At 39.1% G+C, this 18,441-nt stretch overlaps 1 protein-coding gene across 1 annotated transcript; it reads right to left on the bottom strand.

The window, feature by feature from the left end:
• Positions 1-542: 542 nt before the first annotated feature.
• Positions 543-12,030, bottom strand: LOC146695292 (uncharacterized). The gene is made up of 2 exons (XM_085477317.1): positions 11,983-12,030; positions 543-3,033 (listed from the first exon to the last, which is right to left on the bottom strand). Exon 2 carries the CDS (start codon positions 2,994-2,996, stop codon positions 2,214-2,216), a length of 783 nt encoding a protein of 260 aa, XP_085333443.1. The 5' UTR covers positions 2,997-3,033; positions 11,983-12,030; the 3' UTR covers positions 543-2,213.
• Between the last annotated feature and the right edge of the window lie 6,411 nt (positions 12,031-18,441).

The raw sequence follows: 18,441 nt of genomic DNA on the forward strand, positions 1-18,441 counted from the left end.
ACGTAATCTGATTACATTAAACCACCAAATGCCAAATGTGTTGGTTTGACATGATCAAAAATGGGTTATTGTACTTGGTTAAATCACATGGAAAAAGGTGCCATGATTAAATTGTGTTCATCCAAAGACAGATTTTTTTGAGCGTATCTAACAAGAACACAGTCACATGCCAGCGAATGCATCAGGAGCAACATAAGGTTCAATATTTGTCTCATTAGTAGATGTCCTGTTCTGTAATCCACAGCCACCCCAAACAATTTAGCTCATATATTTCTGCACTCGTAGCCAAAAAAGCTTTCATTTTTATATTCAGATTTTGTGCAATCTATGGAAAAGTTTCAAAGAGTTATTTTGAAATAAGTCAAATTTATCTATAAAATAAGGTATTTACAGTGTGGCCCATGCTTTTTCATAAAAACATCCTCGAAGACCAACTTCTTCCACTATACCAGGAGCTTTTCGGTGAGCTGAGAATCCATCTTCACTATATCATAGAAATTATACTGAACTCATGAAATCATAAAAACATAGAAAAATTAGGCTGTAACTGGAACAACAACAACAAAAAGTTGTTTTTAATACTTTCACAAAAAACTCTGCTGATCGCACAAAAAATAATAAAAAGTCAGCTCGAGAAAGCAGAACTGGGAGGGATTCGTAAAAACATGTTTTGCTTACAAATGAACTTCTTTATTTTTTTTTCTAGCAATGGCAGACACGTGAGACTGTGTGTAAGTGAAGTTATTATAAGTCAACATTACACCAAATCGTTTTGAAACAGCTGAATGTTTAGTTGCAATTAGGGACCCTCCACCTTTTCACAACATTCACTGTGCTTGACATTATGACATGCAGAAAATAAAACTGCTGCAGTATATGAAACGGTGTTGCAGCCTCACATTAGATTAAGGAAGTGGACCACAGCTTTCATTGCATTCTCCATTTTTTATCACATACAGTGCTGTGAAAAAGGATTCAGCCCCCTTCCCATTTTTATTTATTTTTGCAAATTTGTCACACGTATTTCAGATCATCAATCAAAATTTAATATTAGTCAAAGGCAACCAGGATAAATACAGCATGCAGTTTTTAATGTATTTATGAGAAAAAGGTTTTCCAAACTTACCTGGCATTATGTGAAAAAGTCATTTTTCTAAGCCTAATAATTAGTTGTGCCACTGGTTACTGCAGCAAGCACCACATTCAAGCATTAGTGATAACTGACAATGAGTCTTTCACATCTCTGTGGAGGAATTTTGGCCCACAGTATTTTTTTTACTTTAGCCACACTGGAGGCTTTACAAGCACAAATCGCCTGTTTAGAGGTTTGCTTGGTAGCTGCATAACCCAAGTGTGCTTGAACTTCAGGGCACGAACTGATGGCTGGACAGTTGTCCTTCAGGATTTTGTGTTAGAGATCAAAATTCATGGTTCAATCAATTACAGCAAGTCGTCTATGTCCTGATCCTGAAGCAGCAAAAAAGCCCCAGACCATCACACTAACACCACCATGTTTGACTCTTGCTTTGATCAGTCGATAGAATATTTTCCCAAGCTTTTGTTTCCTTTCTGGTCAGCAGTGATTTTTCTCCTTGGAACTATGGATGCCATTTCTGCCCAGTCTCTTTCTTACTGTTGAACCATGAACTCTGATTTTAACTGATTGAAGTGAAGCCAACACTTAGATTATGTTATGGGCTCTTTTGTGACCTCCTGTATGAGTCATCAATTAGTAGATTCGGATAGCAGTTTTCCCTCAATAAATAAAAATTGCCATTTTAAAACTGTATTTTGTATTTACTTGTTTGATGATCTGAACCCTGTGCTGAATATGTGAAAAGAGGAAAGAAATCGGGAAGGGGCAAATATTTTTTCACAGCACTGCATAGGAAACAAAAGAGTAAATATTGGTCGGCTGGCTAACACAGGAAGGAAACAGATTGTACTTTCTAACCGTTGCCTTCAGCATAAACATAGAAACAGCAAAACTCTGTGATTGGCCTATTTTAACACACAATTAAACAACTGTGCAAACTCTTGGGCCGCCTGATGTGATTAAAGTTAGTGAACCAAAACTTTTTCCCAGGACAAGAATGCAAAAACAAATGTAAACTCTTTCAAATGCATTCAGTTTCCAAGAAACGTGGACATTTTCACCACTAATTCAAATGACTGAAATCCTGCTTTTAAAAGAGATTAAACTATTTTTTTTATCAGTATACAAAAGTGACATATATGACAGATGTCTCTGGCAATTTCGGCAGGTGGAGTTCAGGGAAAGGCAGCGCACCACTGCTGTCTATGTGTGTCTTTACTGTGTATGCTTTAACCACTGCTCCCCCCTCCAGCACTGATTTGTGGATGATTCCCAGTCTGGCTTGTTCATAATACTCTGCTCCGAGCTCCCTGCCCAGGAAGATGTCTTGGACCTGTGCTGGAGACAGACTTAAATAATCTCTCCTTAAGTCCAGATTTGTGTCTATTTCTGTGTTGTACCTATTTGTGTCTAAGTCAGCATTGTTTTCTCTGTCTGGGTCTCCAGTCTTGGCTCTGTTCAAATCTGGATAGGGATAAAATGGCTTCTGTGGCAGGTTGACCACCGTCAGCCTCTCCAGGTGGTGCACGGCAAAATATCCCTCCGGATTAAAAGGAGGCATCCCACTGGATCCGCAATAGATCAGTGTGAGGTGCCTCACCTCTGAGTTGTTGAGCAGACGTGCTGCATTTGACGGTGACGTGAACCAAACGGTTAAGCGTCTCATCTGGAAAACAGGAGACAAGTGCGACTGCAGGCGGTGCAGTGTGGAGAGCTGGATGTCCTTGCATACGCAATCTGTAAGCGATGAGATGCTGCAGGGTTGTGGGTCCTGGCTGCAGGAGTAGTACAAAAAGCTGTTGCGGGTTACATAAGCCAGGTGCAAGTCTGATCGCTGCAGAGCCACCGAAACACACAGCAGCACACAGAGGAAAGGGGCAGGGGGGCTGAAAGCAGCCATCACTGCTGAAGAAGAGTCTCGAGCATCTTCATCAGTCCTGCATTTAAACACAACATTACATTATTATCAGCAAATCGCACTTATTGTTGCAGTCTTAGTAAATTCTGACCATGATTATCAAGGTGAACAATGAATGAACAATTAGAAAGAAAGGCTACTATTCTCTGAACAGACAGTCGGTCTGTTCAGTTTTTTTTAAATTAGTTTTTTATTGTTTTTTACAGTTCAATTCAATTCAATTCATGTAAATAGCCCTCTTCACAGGATAAAAACCACAAAAGAAAATCAAACATACAGCACAAATCTAATTAAAAGACAATCTAAATAAATGAGTCTTAAGCTGCTTTTTGAAAGAATAAATACAATCAAGGCAACGTAGTGATGGAGGGAGCCACCGCTCTAAAAGATCTATCACCTCCGGGCTTAAAACGTGTTCGTGGGACTACCAGCAGCCTTTGATTAGATGATCTCAGGCTGCGAGAAGGAGCGTGGGGTTCTAAAAGATCAGAAATGTAGGCAGGGGGATCACAATTCAAAGCTTTAAAAGTCAGTACCAAGATTTTAAAATGTATTCTAAAATGCACTGGAAGCCAGTGTAATGAACGTAACACTGGTGTAATGTGCTCTCTTTTTCGTGTCTTAGTTATTATATTTCTATGCACCATAATATAGAAGTTTAAGTATAAATGCTCAGTTTCCAGAGTGGATGATAACATTATGGGAATGATCATATAATAAAATAGCACAGCACTTAAGAAGAAACATCCATTTCAGTGGTAAAAGCTTTAGGGCTGACTGTAAGGCAGACAGGAGTGGGACCAAAATGCAGACTTGAGAAATCGAGAAATAAGCTAAAAGCAGCTTTGTTGCTAAACTCATGGGAACAAAACAACAAACAAAAAACTGAGAAGGCAGGAACGAGGAACTTACAAATTAGGCACTATGGAAGAAATACAAAATGCATGGGACACAACATGAGGAAGATTGCAACAAAGAACACAAGTTTAAATAGACAAGAGAAGAGGAAGGCAGAGGCGAGATGCCTGAAGAAAAAACACACAGCTGAACTAATTCTAGCCAATGAGACAAAGGGAAGCAAAACTGTACCAAGCACACACAAGACAATCAAAACTCAACCAGAAGGAACAGAAGGAACAGAAACACAGACAGGAAGGAAACCAAACACAGAGACAAGACAGACTTCACACAGGCAAGACTGGGCACAAAATGAAACATCACCTAATGAGGAATAAAGGACTACAACAGAACCCAAGTGCGTTTCATCTTGAGATTAGACGGATGGCCGGACATTTTCCAAGTCTTGAGGCAGCAAAACAGCCCCAAGTCATCACACTGCTTTGTTAATTTTAACAAAATGGGATGCACACCATCAAAAAGTTTGTGGATCCAAAAAACTTTTGCCTTGTCAGTCCGTAGAATATTTCACTCTTCGCACAGGGCCATGTAGGTTTAGATCTAATATCCCCCTAATTAAAAAAAAAAAACAAAAAACTTTAAAACTGCTTTTTATTTTACCTGTGTTATCTTTGTCTAATATTTAAATTTGTTTGATGATCTGAAACATTTAAATGTGACAAACATACAAGAAAAATTCAGGAAGGGGGCAAACACTTTTTCACACCACTGTAACTCACAACCCTGGGTCACAACATTGGGACCATGCCAGAAAACAAACAGATAAAGTTGTATTGACTGTGTGAGCTTGAAACAGGGAGACATCAGTCTGAACATATTTTATTAATGACTTTCACTGTTCTTATTTTTTTTCTCTTTTTTGTTTGCAGTTTTAGTTCGTTTTTATAGTTTGATTTATTCAGTCACTGAAAATAACAAATAGCGAACTGAGTTTGTCATTACTAGAGTAATAGATCCTGAACAAGAATTTAAAATAAATAAATAAATAAATAAATAAAGTAAAAACAGTACACACACGCACACACACACACACACAGGAAAGGTTTGAATTCAAAGCTTTCTAGCAGACACGGTTGACAGGCACGGATGTGATTGCACACAATGCCATTCCTAAATCGAATCAAGCAGAAAGTCCTGATGCCAAACGCTAACCCTTTACAGTTTTTCCTGATTGCTTAAGCACATTTTTTGTAACTATTGGCTAATTTTGCAAAACTCTTCACACAAATAAGAAAACCTGTCACCCAATCATCAAAACATTGTAGTTCTCTTGCAAAAGCAAACACAGCTAGATTAACTCTTCACACCTTCATAAAAATGGTGTTTCCGTATCAAACAGTACACACAAGCCATCATCTACTAAGCACACAATGCGCCAACTGCACACTGATGGTATGAATACAAAACACATCTGGCTTTTGCTTTCTCTGTGCACAAGGTAGGCTATGTCAGTTTGAGCTCATACTTCTGTCATAGATCCATAAGCATAGAGGGATCCAAACTTCAAGTACTGGTGTTTATTCAAACACATCAAAACAAACACAAGTGTTCATTTCCAAGTATAGGATTATTTGCAATCGCCATAATGACTATATGGGTTACTTGGTCTGCAGTGAACATGCTTCCTCTGCCCCCAGCATCTGGTCATCTAGCAATTCTGTAAAGTAACAATTTCAGTATTTTTACATCAATGGTATTGGTGTGTTTCTCATTGGCATATGGCAGTGCTACAAATCTTTGTGCAAAGTGACTGTACTAACCTATTCTCATTTCAAGATGTCCTTATGGTGCTTGCTACAGTGTAGCGGCTCGAGTTAGGCTGGACCCGTTGGCCAGCTACCCTCAGGGTCATTCCACGGTTGATGACATGGTCCACTATTGTAGCTCTGATGTCATCAGCAATTCTATTTCTTACTCTTCCTACCCTTCCTCTCCCCCCTCCTCATCTTCCTCTCCCCCCTCCTCGTCTTCCTCTTGCTCCTCCTTATCCTTGTCGTCCTCTTCATCCTACTTCTTCACCTCCACGTCCTCTTCCTCGGCCTCCTCTACTTCTCACTCTTTCTGCTCCCTCCATTGTACTCCGCACACACAGCTTACCTGTATTATAGTGCTTAGGCTGATTGCAAAGTGAACTAATTATCTAAAAAAGTTTTCACATGTGAAAGTGTGCCAGACAGTTGGCAAATTAGTGTTAATGATAGCCATACATGTGTATACTTTTGCTAGGAGTGTGTTGGAAATTTGGTAATTGAGTGTTGTGCAGTGAATTGTGCCTACAGCTTAGCAAAGTGTGTGTTACAAAATTGCAAACTGAGTGCAAAGCAGTTTTTGTGCTTTTAGTTTTCCAAACTCAGTGAGTGGTTTTGCTATAAGTCTGAATAGTTTTAGAGATTGTGCTACAGGAATCACAGTTAGGGTTTAAGCATTCAGAAAAAACTGTAAGTAAAGGATATCAGTTGGCTGCCTGTTATCATGAAATCTTATATTAATAACGTGACAGCTGGGATACACTTCATTCTATCTAGCCCACATGAACTGGATAAGTGAAAGAAAATAGATGGATGGATACACTGATGAAAGAAGGGTAGTTATTAATTTTGCATGTTATTGTTGTAATAACTTTGTTTTTGTTTTTACTTGCCTTATTCGCCTGCGTCTTGTTTCATGCTGTGTAGTTTAGGTAAAAGACACCTCAGCCCTGTTGTTTACCTTAAATATTTCAATGCCATATAATGACCAAAATGATATGCCAAAAGCTGAACATCGGAGACATATTGATACAGAGATATAGATATGTAGTCATTATCAACTCGAGAAATATCTTGTAAATTTACACAAGAAACTCATAAAAAACGTCATAAAAATGGTAACAGAAAACCTCAAAATAATCACAAAATCCAAAAATAAACAGAAGCATAGAAATCCGAGGACTATGACACACACGATGATATTGCACTGAAAGCTTTTGTTGTAAATATACAGTTGTGGTTACAAGTTTACAAACATGCTTGCCTGTTGGTACAATGTTCTTAGGTGGGCATAAGTGTCATAGTAATTTGGGGCTTTTAAAGCTTTATTAGAATAGTTTTTTTATCGAGGGAGGAGAAATCCAATGATATTTTTGATTTTCTCCAATCCACACAGGGTCAAAAGTATACATAAAGGCTCAAATATATGCATACATTCATTTAAGTCTCTTGATTCGTGTAGCTGATCTACAATGTATTGTAACAAGACAGCATCATGGCCTGTTCTCATTAGCGATTATAATTGACTACAGCTGGTGGTTTCTTGTTGTTAGCATAAAAAGGAGAAATTATTAGAGTAACTGTTGAATTGACCAGTTCCAACTTGTGTAAATCTACAATTACTGTATATTTCCAATTTGTGTGCCTTTTGTCACAATGATAACAGATGTTTGGAGGAGTAAAGGTGAGGCTTTCAAACCTAAGAACACTGTCCCAGCAGTCAAGCATGGTGGTGGTAGCATCATGCTCAGGGGCTATTTTGCTTCCAGCAGTACTGGTACATTGCACAAAGTGGATAGAACAAGAAGGAGGAGGGGGACTACTTCTAAATTCTTCAACTTCACCTCAAATCAGCAGCTAGATGGACATAATCGGGTCTTCCACTAGAAACACATCCAAATTAAATAAAGCAGGCTAATGTTAAGCTTCTAGGATTTCCTTCTCAGCCTTGAGCTCAACCCAATTGAAAATTAGTGGACTATGCTTTAAAGCTAGGCACATGCCAAGAAACCAACCAATTTAACTTAACTCCATCGCAATCTGCTGATTATGTAGAGTAGAGGGAAAGACCCAAGATGCAAATACTGTACACAGGTATGATTGAACAAAAATTAGTCATTTAATTAGGCTGTTGAAAATATCCATAAAATATCCATAAAGCAAAAAATAAAATCCAAAAGGTGAAAAGCAGGCTATTGCCAGAGGCACAATGAACACTGAGCATGGAAACAGGGAGGGCAATCGTGAAAGTGAATACAGCTGTGGAAAACAAGACACACCTGAACTAATCACAGAGGCCAAGAAAATGAGAGAAAAGTAAAATCTAATATAGTTGTGACTTAAACATAATCTATATTTTTTAAAAAGCTCTTTCAGTTCAGGTCCGCTTTCATAAATGACTAAATAAAATGGACTGAGGTCACTCTGTACGTTTAATGCATTAAATATTTACTTACCAACACATGAAGAGAGGCGATATGGACGATATCTACAGATGGTTTGAATTAGGACCCACACACGCACACACTCACACCCACTCATACACATGTGTGATGGGTGTGCTCTTTTTGAACCCCAGTTAAGGATATATTGCTTGGCACAGAAAGCCCACATTGAATTTCACATGGACAAACACACTTAGAAAATTACAGCTGTGCTTTGAGATTCCAGAGAAAACACTGTTTTGAAATCGTGGTTTCTATGACCGTCGGTAGATTTTCTGGTTTGGCAATACAATCAGTGCAGAAACATGACTTTCAGCCTCATTTTGAAGTCCGGATGAAGCTGACCGCTACATTCTTTCTTTGGGTTACATTAAACAAAAGACAATCTAACTTCAAATAGTCTTATAGTGTTGTTGTTGTTGTACTTACACTTATTCACCAATGGATGAGATTTACATAAAATCTCAGGGTTCATTGCCGTTTTGTATTTTTCTTTCTTTGTAACATAATATTTTTGGAGACTGCAGAATTGGATACATAAGAAAACTGTGTGACTTTACACACATACACTCAAAATGTGATAAAATGTGATTACAGCTGTGCAATGTGCACTTGGCGTACGTGCATTACTGTAGGTATCTGCAGACAGCCAACTGGGAAAGTTGCTGTTACCAACTGAAATACAGCCTCCACCTAATAAATACAACTTTGAATGTCTGTTTCTTGTCTTTCTGGTAAGCTAACCTTGAAAGCTGCTCCCTGTGGTTTTATATTTACCAGACAGAAATTAGGCTTCTTTTCTCTGCAAGAAAGCAAACATTTCCACCAAGTGCAATGGTTGTCATAAGAGCTGGGATATTGCATTAAATGTCTTAAAGGAACATAAAGCGAGAGAGAAATCCTATTTAATTTTGCATTTACAGAAGAAACTTGTTGGCTCTGTGCTTGCAAATTCTAGAAGTGGAGAGTAATGATTACCAGCTTTTAATAATTATTTATTTTGACATTCAGACAGACATTGGCCTTAAGGGTGAGTGTTTTCCTTTTGTTCAGACTAATTCTGCTTCAGGATTGGAGCAAAGTGGTGCCGACAGGTGGCCACGGCCAACACGGACTAAAGTCTGCCCACCCTACACAGGGTAAAGTGTGTCAAGATATACAGCGAGATTCTGGGCTGCTCCAGATGAAATATGACCAACAATGAAAGAATTAGACATGAGGTTCAAAGTTGGCCTTTCTAACAGTGTTGTTTTCAAAGATTACCTGGGAAAAAGTGTTAGAAATTTAAAATGACCATCTCACAATGTAACCAACCACTAAAAATGTCGAGGGGGGTAATCAACTTGATATGAAAAGTCCAAAGCAAACTCAAAAGGGAATGGAAAATAAATGCTTGGGTTTGAAATAAAAAGGTTTCCCCCAGCAGCTGTTATGACTGAGTCAAAGGGTATATAGCACGACAACAAACAGAGGAGGGATAGGATCCATGCTTGACAGAGCATGTATTAGCATGTTACAGTCTGCAGCCATCAAAACCAACAACATATAAAGAACAACTATTTACACAAATAAAAATCAAATGAACACAAAATCACCGACACCCATCCTATTCCCAAGGAAAACTAACAAAAACAAAATGTTGACCATTTCCTGTTCCAAAAGGAGAAGGAAAAACAAATACTTGTTCTGCTCATGTTTGTTAAAGCTGTGTCACGCAGAGTGGCTTATAAGGCTGCAAAAATCTCAGTATATCATAAATCTATGAGTCCCAAATGCAGAAACGCTTAGGGAGGCAAAGGTGAACAGAAGACAAGTTGTTTATTGCCCGATGTAGAAAGTCCAGCAAAACACAAAGTCCAAAGGAGTCAGTGTAAAAAAACCAGAACAAATGAAAACCTAAAACTAGAGAAATAAACACAAAATACAAAATGAAATAAACAGGCAGGAAACCACACAGGAAACAGAAATAGATGATTTGACAGATGGGTAACAGAAGACTCGTGGAGTAAATCACAGGCGAGGAGATGAAGGAAGCAAAACTAAAAGCAAAACGCAAGGAGCACTGACTCTCAAAATAACACAGGAAGCGTTATAACTATAAGGGGAAGACACATAGACATGAATGAACTGCATACAAAGAACTAGACATAAGACGGTGAAACGCTAAGAGAAGAAGTGATCTGTATAACAACTGAGACAAAGGAGCAGAACTAAATACACTAGAGAATATAAATATAAAGATTAAACAAACCACGGATCACAAGGAATAAAATAAGCAGTCGAATGACCCAGAACCACAACACAGCCATCGTTACATTAGGATTTATAGCTAGTAACTGCCATTTTTCTACAGGAGCTTTTCATAATTGAAATTGTAAATATCTGATGAGTTGTAGCAACAGTTAAGAAAAGTTATAATCCTAGCAGTTTTTAAAAAAATCATTTGAGACAAAGTTACATAAAGAAAATTTGTTTCTGAGTCCACATGTTGTACTTCTCCACAGTAGTCACGTCTGAATGTGATGAATGATGAAAAGCTGGTCACTGAAACGTGGACGATGTCACCATCCTGGGTCTTTTGACCCCTTGTTTTGAGTTCATATATACATTGATGTTCATGGTTTATGTTTGAGTTTAAGTTTCTTAGGTTCTCTAAGTTCATTCCTTTATGCCTAGGTTGCCGTTACTATTCATGGTTTATTAGATTCCCCTTGTGTCTTCAGCCCCTGTGTTTAAGACTGTGACAGAAAATCTGGCTGACAGCAGTTTGCTGAGCTCATTTAGTGATAATACATTTAATCACACGTGCTTGGCATATCTTACTGAGGAATAGTCGGAGCTACCAAATAAATCATCAGAAGACACTACACAGTAGTTTACAAATTGAGCATTTAGTTAGACTTGGTATAGAAAAGTTTAAAGTGCTTGCCAAGTATGGCTTGTTTGGAATCATTGCCAGGAGAAAGCTTCTTTTCTCTTTGCAAAGTTGCATCTCATTAAATTGGAGGACTTAGGAAACAGTGTCCTTTTGACAAGATAGTGATGTTTGGTCATAATGCACAGCACTATGTTCAGTGAAAAACAAACAGAGCACATCAGCGCTATCACCATCAACTCTTTTGTATAGCAAAGTATTCCGGGGTCAAAGGTGAATCCATCTGTAGCAAAGCTAAAGCTTGGCTGAAACTGGGTGATGCAACAAGTCAGTGATCCCACGCACAGCAGAATGGCTTAAAAAGAAAAGGATCACGGTGTTGTACTTGGTGTTTCCCAAGACACAGAGGTTTGTGTAAACCTTTCTTTTCACGTGACTATATTTGGGATGGAACACTGTCTTCCTTTCTCTTCCCCATATTTGAAAAACATGAATCGCTGTCCAGCAAGAGTCTGTTAATGCAGTGATTCACTGATAAAATTCAAACATCAGGCTGTATTCTTTGGGTCGGAGTTTAATTTTAATTTCTGTCCTGTTTAACAGCCTAAGTTTAATCTCTGTGAAATCCGTGTTTGTTCAGCAGTCTCAGAAGAAAGACTTTCAGGGGTTCGCAGTAAAGTGTGAAGAGACACAAAACAGTGAATTAAAGGCACTCTCGATTGATAATCCAGCATCATGAGCATATTTGTTTCACCAAAAAGATTTGTGAGAATATTTCTGTTACATAACGCACACTACCAGGAATGCATAAGCTATGTAATGTAATATGAGAATGCACATAGGGCTCGGCTTTCTGATCCTTACATAGCGTTAACAACAGGACCCAAAAATACACATTTGACAGCTGTTAGTGTACACTAAATCCTCTTCAGCGTTAGTAAGCATAGAGAAAGTTTTTCATGGTTTTCTGCTGTGTAACTTACCCCAAAATGCTGCTGAGGACCAGATATGCGAATGCGTCAGAGTGAGGCTGGAATTGGGAGGGAAAGTCAAACATCCAGCTGACGTCAAGATGTGGGAAGTATCCCACTTAGGAAGCTGTAACTCACATCTGGAAGAGACTGAGTTCAGCCTTAAGTGCAATACAATAAAGTTCTGTCTGCTCTGAATATAAGTGACCCATGAAGAATCCTATTGTTTACTTTTTTATATATACTTTTTTGTGATCACTGCATTAAAGTTTCTGGATTTAAAACATATTTCGTTAATAAGCTATATAATGTGACGGCTCCATAAATGGCTTTTTATTTATTTTTGTCTGCCAGTAAATATAACACATAATGGCTGTGAGGAGGGTTTTCTTTGGCTTGACACATGGGGGAAAACGGGTGATTTCCCGTTAAAGACATGGAAGGGATCCAAAGTTTGCTGCTTTCAAGTGCTATCGGAAATCCCAGAATTGGACTTGATCTCGATGGAACAACCTAAAATTTAATGTCTTGAAGTTCAAGAGAGAAAAGCTACACTCAAGTTATTTTCAGTGAATTTCTTCATTTTTTTAAGTTATTTTATACTTCTGATTTTTGAAAAATGTCTTTAGAAGAAAAATGCTTTTTTTTTTTTTTGTCTGCCACTAAGAATTGCATCTTGACTGATGATGGTGATGATCTGTAAACAGACAGCATTTGGAAAAGCATACTGATTTGCTAGCTTTTTCTCTACTTAATTTAAGTTTGCAGCATCTTTACATTGTGCTTTTTCAAATTTGATGAGGGAGGCAAATACGACTTAAATAGCTACTGGCAACCACCACATCGAGCTGGAAAGGATGTGCATGAGGTCAGGACAAATAGAAATGGAAATGTGCTTACAAGTGAAGAGAGTCAGCTGAAAAAGTAAAAGGATTACTTAGAGGAGCTTTGAATGATGAAAACAATGCCAAGAGAGGAAGCCACTGCATGAGGAAGTCAGAAGTGGCAGAGAAGTATGTGGGGGTGGTGTTGGACATGTATGTGGACATAAGGTGTGTGGTAGAAGTGACATATGGGTTTAATGTGGGGTTGATAAAAGCCTGCTATGGTGTATGGTTTGGAGATGGTGGCACTGAACTTCAATAAACTCTCTGTTTATTAGATATTTTCACTGGAAGAAACTGATTTGTTGTGAGAACTGTTAGCAGTTCACCGGTAATTAATGGCTATGCTTTTCTTGCAATTTCTGGTTGCACACAATATGAGCAAGGGGTTACAACAAGCATGGAGACACATAATGATGCCATGTTTTTTCTACTAAAGGTTACAGGGAGCTAGCAAGACTTCCAGCATGTTTTATTTGTGCTCCTTGACAGCACAGGCAGGCTCACTGAGTTTACAGTGCAGTGCGACTTTATCTCTAATGATATTTACGTAGCTCAGTCAGAAGTCTTTCTTTCTCTCTGCTTCTCTCTTATCCAGAGACAGTTTATGTATTTACATAATTAACTCAATTTTTGAGCTTGTTGTGGATTTTTTGATGACATATATACTTGTATACACTATATACACTCGAAAGTTTGAGCACATGTCCCCTATTTTAGCTTCACTTCACTTGCTGCCCATTTCTTTTAGGATTCTTTTAAAAATTCTTTTATTTGCTTTTAAAGCTCTCCGTGGCCTAGCCCCATCTTATCTCTCTGAGCTGCTACAGCCTTATACACCCACCAGCTCTCTCAGGTCAGCTGATCAGCTGCTCCTGAATGTACCCAGGACTGGGGCGTAAACTTAGAGGAGATCGTGCTTTTGCTGTAGCAGCTCCAAAACTGTGGAACAAGCTTCCTTTAGAGATTAGACAGGCCACTTCCTTACCTGTTTTTAAGTCACTCTTGAAAACCCACCTCTTTACTCTGGCCTTTTTAGTTGATTCTATGCTGTTTTATCTTGTTTTCCTTTTTACAGTTTTTTCTGATTGCTTAAGCACATTTTTTGTAACTATTGGCTAATTTTGCAAAACTCTTCACACAAATAAGAAAACCTGTCACCCAATCATCAAAACATTGTAGTTCTCTTGCAAAAGCAAACACAGCTAGATTAACTCTTCACACCTTCGTAAAAATGGTGTTTCCGTATCAAACAGTACACACAAGCCATCATCTACTAAGCACACAATGCGCCAACTGCACACTGATGGTATGAATACAAAACACATCTGGCTTTTGCTTTCTCTGTGCACAAGGTAGGCCATGTCAGTTTGAGCTCATACTTCTGTCATAGATCCATAAGCATAGAGGGATCCAAACTTCAAGTACTGGTGTTTATTCAAACACATCAAAACAAACACAAGTGTTCATTTCCAAGTATAGGATTATTTGCAATCGCCATAATGACTATATGGGTTACTTGGTCTGCAGTGAACATGCTTCCTCTGCCCCCAGCATCTGGTCATCTAGCAATTCTGTAAAGTAACAATTTCAGTATTTTTACATCAATGGTATTGGTGTGTTTCTCATTGGCATATGGCAGTGCTACAAATCTTTGTGCGAAGTGACTGTACTAACCGATTCTCATTTCAAGATGTCCTTATGGTACTTGCTACAGTGTAGCGGCTCGCGTTAGGCTGGACCCGTTGGCCAGCTACCCTCAGGGTCATTCCACGGTTGATTACATGGTCCACTATTGTAGCTCTGATGTCATCAGCAATTCTATTTCTTACTCTTCCTACCCTTCCTCTCCCCCCTCCTCGTCTTCCTCTTGCTCCTCCTTGTCCTTGTCGTCCTCTTCATCCTACTTCTTCACCTCCACGTCCTCTTCCTCGGCCTCCTCTACTTCTCACTCTTTCTGCTCCCTCCATTGTACTCCGCACACACAGCTTACCTGTATTATAGTGCTTAGGCTGATTGCAAAGTGAACTAATTATCTAAAAAAGTTTTCACATGTGAAAGTGTGCCAGACAGTTGGCAAATTAGTGTTAATGATAGCCATACATGTGTATACTTTTGCTAGGAGTGTGTTGGAAATTTGGTAATTGAGTGTTGTGCAGTGAATTGTGCCTACAGTTTTGCAAAGTGTGTGTTACAAAATTGCAAACTGAGTGCAAAGCAGTTTTTGTGCTTTTAGTTTTGCAAACTCAGTGAGTGGTTTTGCTATAAGTCTGAATAGTTTTAGAGATTGTGCTACAGGAATCACAGTTAGGGTTTACAGTTTTTTTCAATCGCTAACAAGCGCCTACCCATACTTCAGATACTTTTTCTAAACTCTTAACACAGACTCACACCTACAAAACACAATTGGCCAAATGGATATTTTTCTTCTCAAAAATACATTTTGTTAAATATATACTACCTCTTCATTTCAAAATAGAACACATCTTTCTCTGCACACACTAACTGTACAAAAACACTATAAATCTGACTCAAAATGAAATTAGTCTGTCAAAGAATAACACTTGTTTCCACTTCACAAGGTACATGCAGTCAATCAAAGTACACCAGGTTTCAAAATACTGGCTATTATTGACATTACAAAAACTGCATAGACTTTTATGTTTCAGTTTTACAGGTATTTGCATGCGAAACATGCAATCCACCATTTTGACACCAGAAATGTCTTGGTTGGTAACTGTATGTCCACATGTACAGTAATGTTCACATTCAAAAGCATTCCAGTAAAAAGCAAACAAGTTTTTGTTCCTTTACTGTTTACTACAGGAGGTACAGTAGAAACACGGTATGGTAGGACAGAGAAAGTTTTACAGTATTGCTTACAGTGAACAAAATATCCATGAAACACACAAGCGCATTCTGAACAAAAAAACAACAGCAAAAAGCCAAGATAAAAGGGGGGGAGGGGGAGGGGGGCTAAAAAAAGGCAACAAATTTGCATCTAATCCCTGCGATCTTCAGGGTTAGGACACATGTTTTCATCAACATCCCATCTGATGTTATCCAAGTCGATGCACCTGGGATAAAACCGCATGGTATGTCAGATCCACCCTTGGCAATCGTCAACTGTGATGTCCCTGGAGCCAACATCCATGGCTTCAAGGAGGGACATCTGGTCATATGGCTGATGGTCATAAACCTTCCACCTCCATGCAGAAAAGAACTCCTCTATGGGGTTGAGGAAAGGTGAATAGGGTGGAAGGAAGAGACTTACCAGTCTTGGGTGGACTTCAAACCATGTTGTTATTGCTTGCGAGTGATGGAAAGCCACATTGTCCCAGGTAATTACAAAGGTCCTCATGTTTTCACCCTCCTGACCCTGCTCTGGAACCAGGCGCTGGTGGAGATCATTGAGAAAGGCAAGCAAGCGCTCTGTATTATAGTGTCCAACCTGACATCTGTGAAGGAGTAATCCTGCATTTGCAATTGCTGCACACATGGTAATGTTTGCCCCTCTCTGTCCTGGCACATCAACTGTGGCCCTTTTTCCAATGACATTTCGTCCACGTCGACGCCTTTTGGCCAGATTGAATCCTGCCTCATCGATGTATATGAATTCATGAGGGGCCTGGTTGGCCTCCAATTCCATAACTCTCTGAAACAAAGTTTATGTAAGTCATGTTATTACTGTATACCATACTGTACTGTAACCTAGTATTGTGTAGGTTACCTACTTGCAAAGTGCAAAGCTTATAGAACTGGACATTGGATTGAATATACACTATACCTGGACATATTGTCGTCGTAGCTCCTTGACCCTCTCACTGTTCCTCTCAAAGGGAACAGTGTAGAGCTGCTTCATCCGCACTCTGTGTTTGGACAATGTCCGCGTAATGTTTGTGAGGCTGATTCTATCGATATTGTCAAATATCTCATGGTCCGCCACAATTCTAGGTTGAATTTCACGCAGTTTTATTGCATTATTTGCAGTAACCATTTCTACAATGGCAAGCTCCTGATCATTACTGAGGAGCTTTCCTCTTCCCCCAGAGGGTGGAAGACGTTGCATTCTTTAGAAAGACAGACAATTCAACATATGCATTACTGTATGACCATATTGACATGTCAAGTGAGAATAGAAACAATCCATGTAAAATGCAATACTTACCTGTTGGTTTGTTGAAAGGTGCGTATAATGGAGGCAACCATTGACCGCCTCAAATTGGGCTGCACTCTTTCACCAGCCTCTCTTAGTGAAAGACCATGGTTGATTACATGGTCAATGATAGTGGCACGAATTTCATCACTGACTACTGTTCTTGCAGCCCTTGGAATGCCACCACCACGCATTCTTACACCTCTACCTTGCCCTCTCCTTGGGCCTGCTCTTCTCCCTGGGCCCCTTGCTCCTACTCTTCCTCGACCAGACATTACAGTGTTTGTCTTTTTTTTGTTTCCAAAAACATCACTCCTCAAGGTCTTGCCTTATAAACCCCACTGAGTCTAAGTCAGAATGGAAGAAGCTGTGGTTGGCCCAATTTACCCAACATAAATCAGCTGTGTGTCAATTATTCAATTGTTTGTTTATTATCAGCTGAGATATATTTTTGATATTGATATTGTTTTTGTACTGATATCATTGCAGAGGCAGAGGTTTTTATACTGTATCTAAGGTTTGGAATATTGTTTTTGCTATTGTGGGATGTTGTGTGTTAACATTCGTAGATACTACAGAAACAGTCCATAATTTTGTTGGGAGGTATAGCTTGTCTGTTACAGTTTTTTCTGAATGCTTAAACCCTAACTGTGATTCCTGTAGCACAATCTCTAAAACTATTCAGACTTATAGCAAAACCACTCACTGAGTTTGCAAAACTAAAAGCACAAAAACTGCTTTGCACTCAGTTTGCAATTTTGTAACACACACTTTGCAAAACTGTAGGCACAATTCACTGCACAACACTCAATTACCAAATTTCCAACACACTCCTAGCAAAAGTATACACATGTATGGCTATCATTAACACTAATTTGCCAACTGTCTGGCACACTTTCACATGTGAAAACTTTTTTAGATAATTAGTTCACTTTGCAATCAGCCTAAGCACTATAATACAGGTAAGCTGTGTGTGCGGAGTACAATGGAGGGAGCAGAAAGAGTGAGAAGTAGAGGAGGCCGAGGAAGAGGACGTGGAGGTGAAGAAGTAGGATGAAGAGGACGACAAGGACAAGGAGGAGCAAGAGGAAGACGAGGAGGGGGGAGAGGAAGATGAGGAGGGGGGAGAGGAAGGGTAGGAAGAGTAAGAAATAGAATTGCTGATGACATCAGAGCTACAATAGTGGACCATGTAATCAACCGTGGAATGACCCTGAGGGTAGCTGGCCAACGGGTCCAGCCTAACTCGAGCCGCTACACTGTAGCAAGTACCATAAGGACATCTTGAAATGAGAATCGGTTAGTACAGTCACTTCGCACAAAGATTTGTAGCACTGCCATATGCCAATGAGAAACACACCAATACCACTGATGTAAAAATACTGAAATTGTTACTTTACAGAATTGCTAGATGACCAGATGCTGGGGGCA

Source organism: Copadichromis virginalis, linkage group LG13, assembly GCF_057382275.1.
Source record: "Copadichromis virginalis isolate Kocher_CV1m ecotype Utaka linkage group LG13, C_Virginalis_male_GT1.1, whole genome shotgun sequence".
Taxonomy (NCBI): domain Eukaryota; kingdom Metazoa; phylum Chordata; class Actinopteri; order Cichliformes; family Cichlidae; genus Copadichromis; species Copadichromis virginalis.

Coding starts and splice junctions, on each gene's coding strand:
- LOC146695292 (XM_085477317.1), bottom strand. CDS start 2,996: ATGGCTGCTTTCAGCCCCCCTGCCCCTTTCCTCTGTGTGCTGCTGTGT.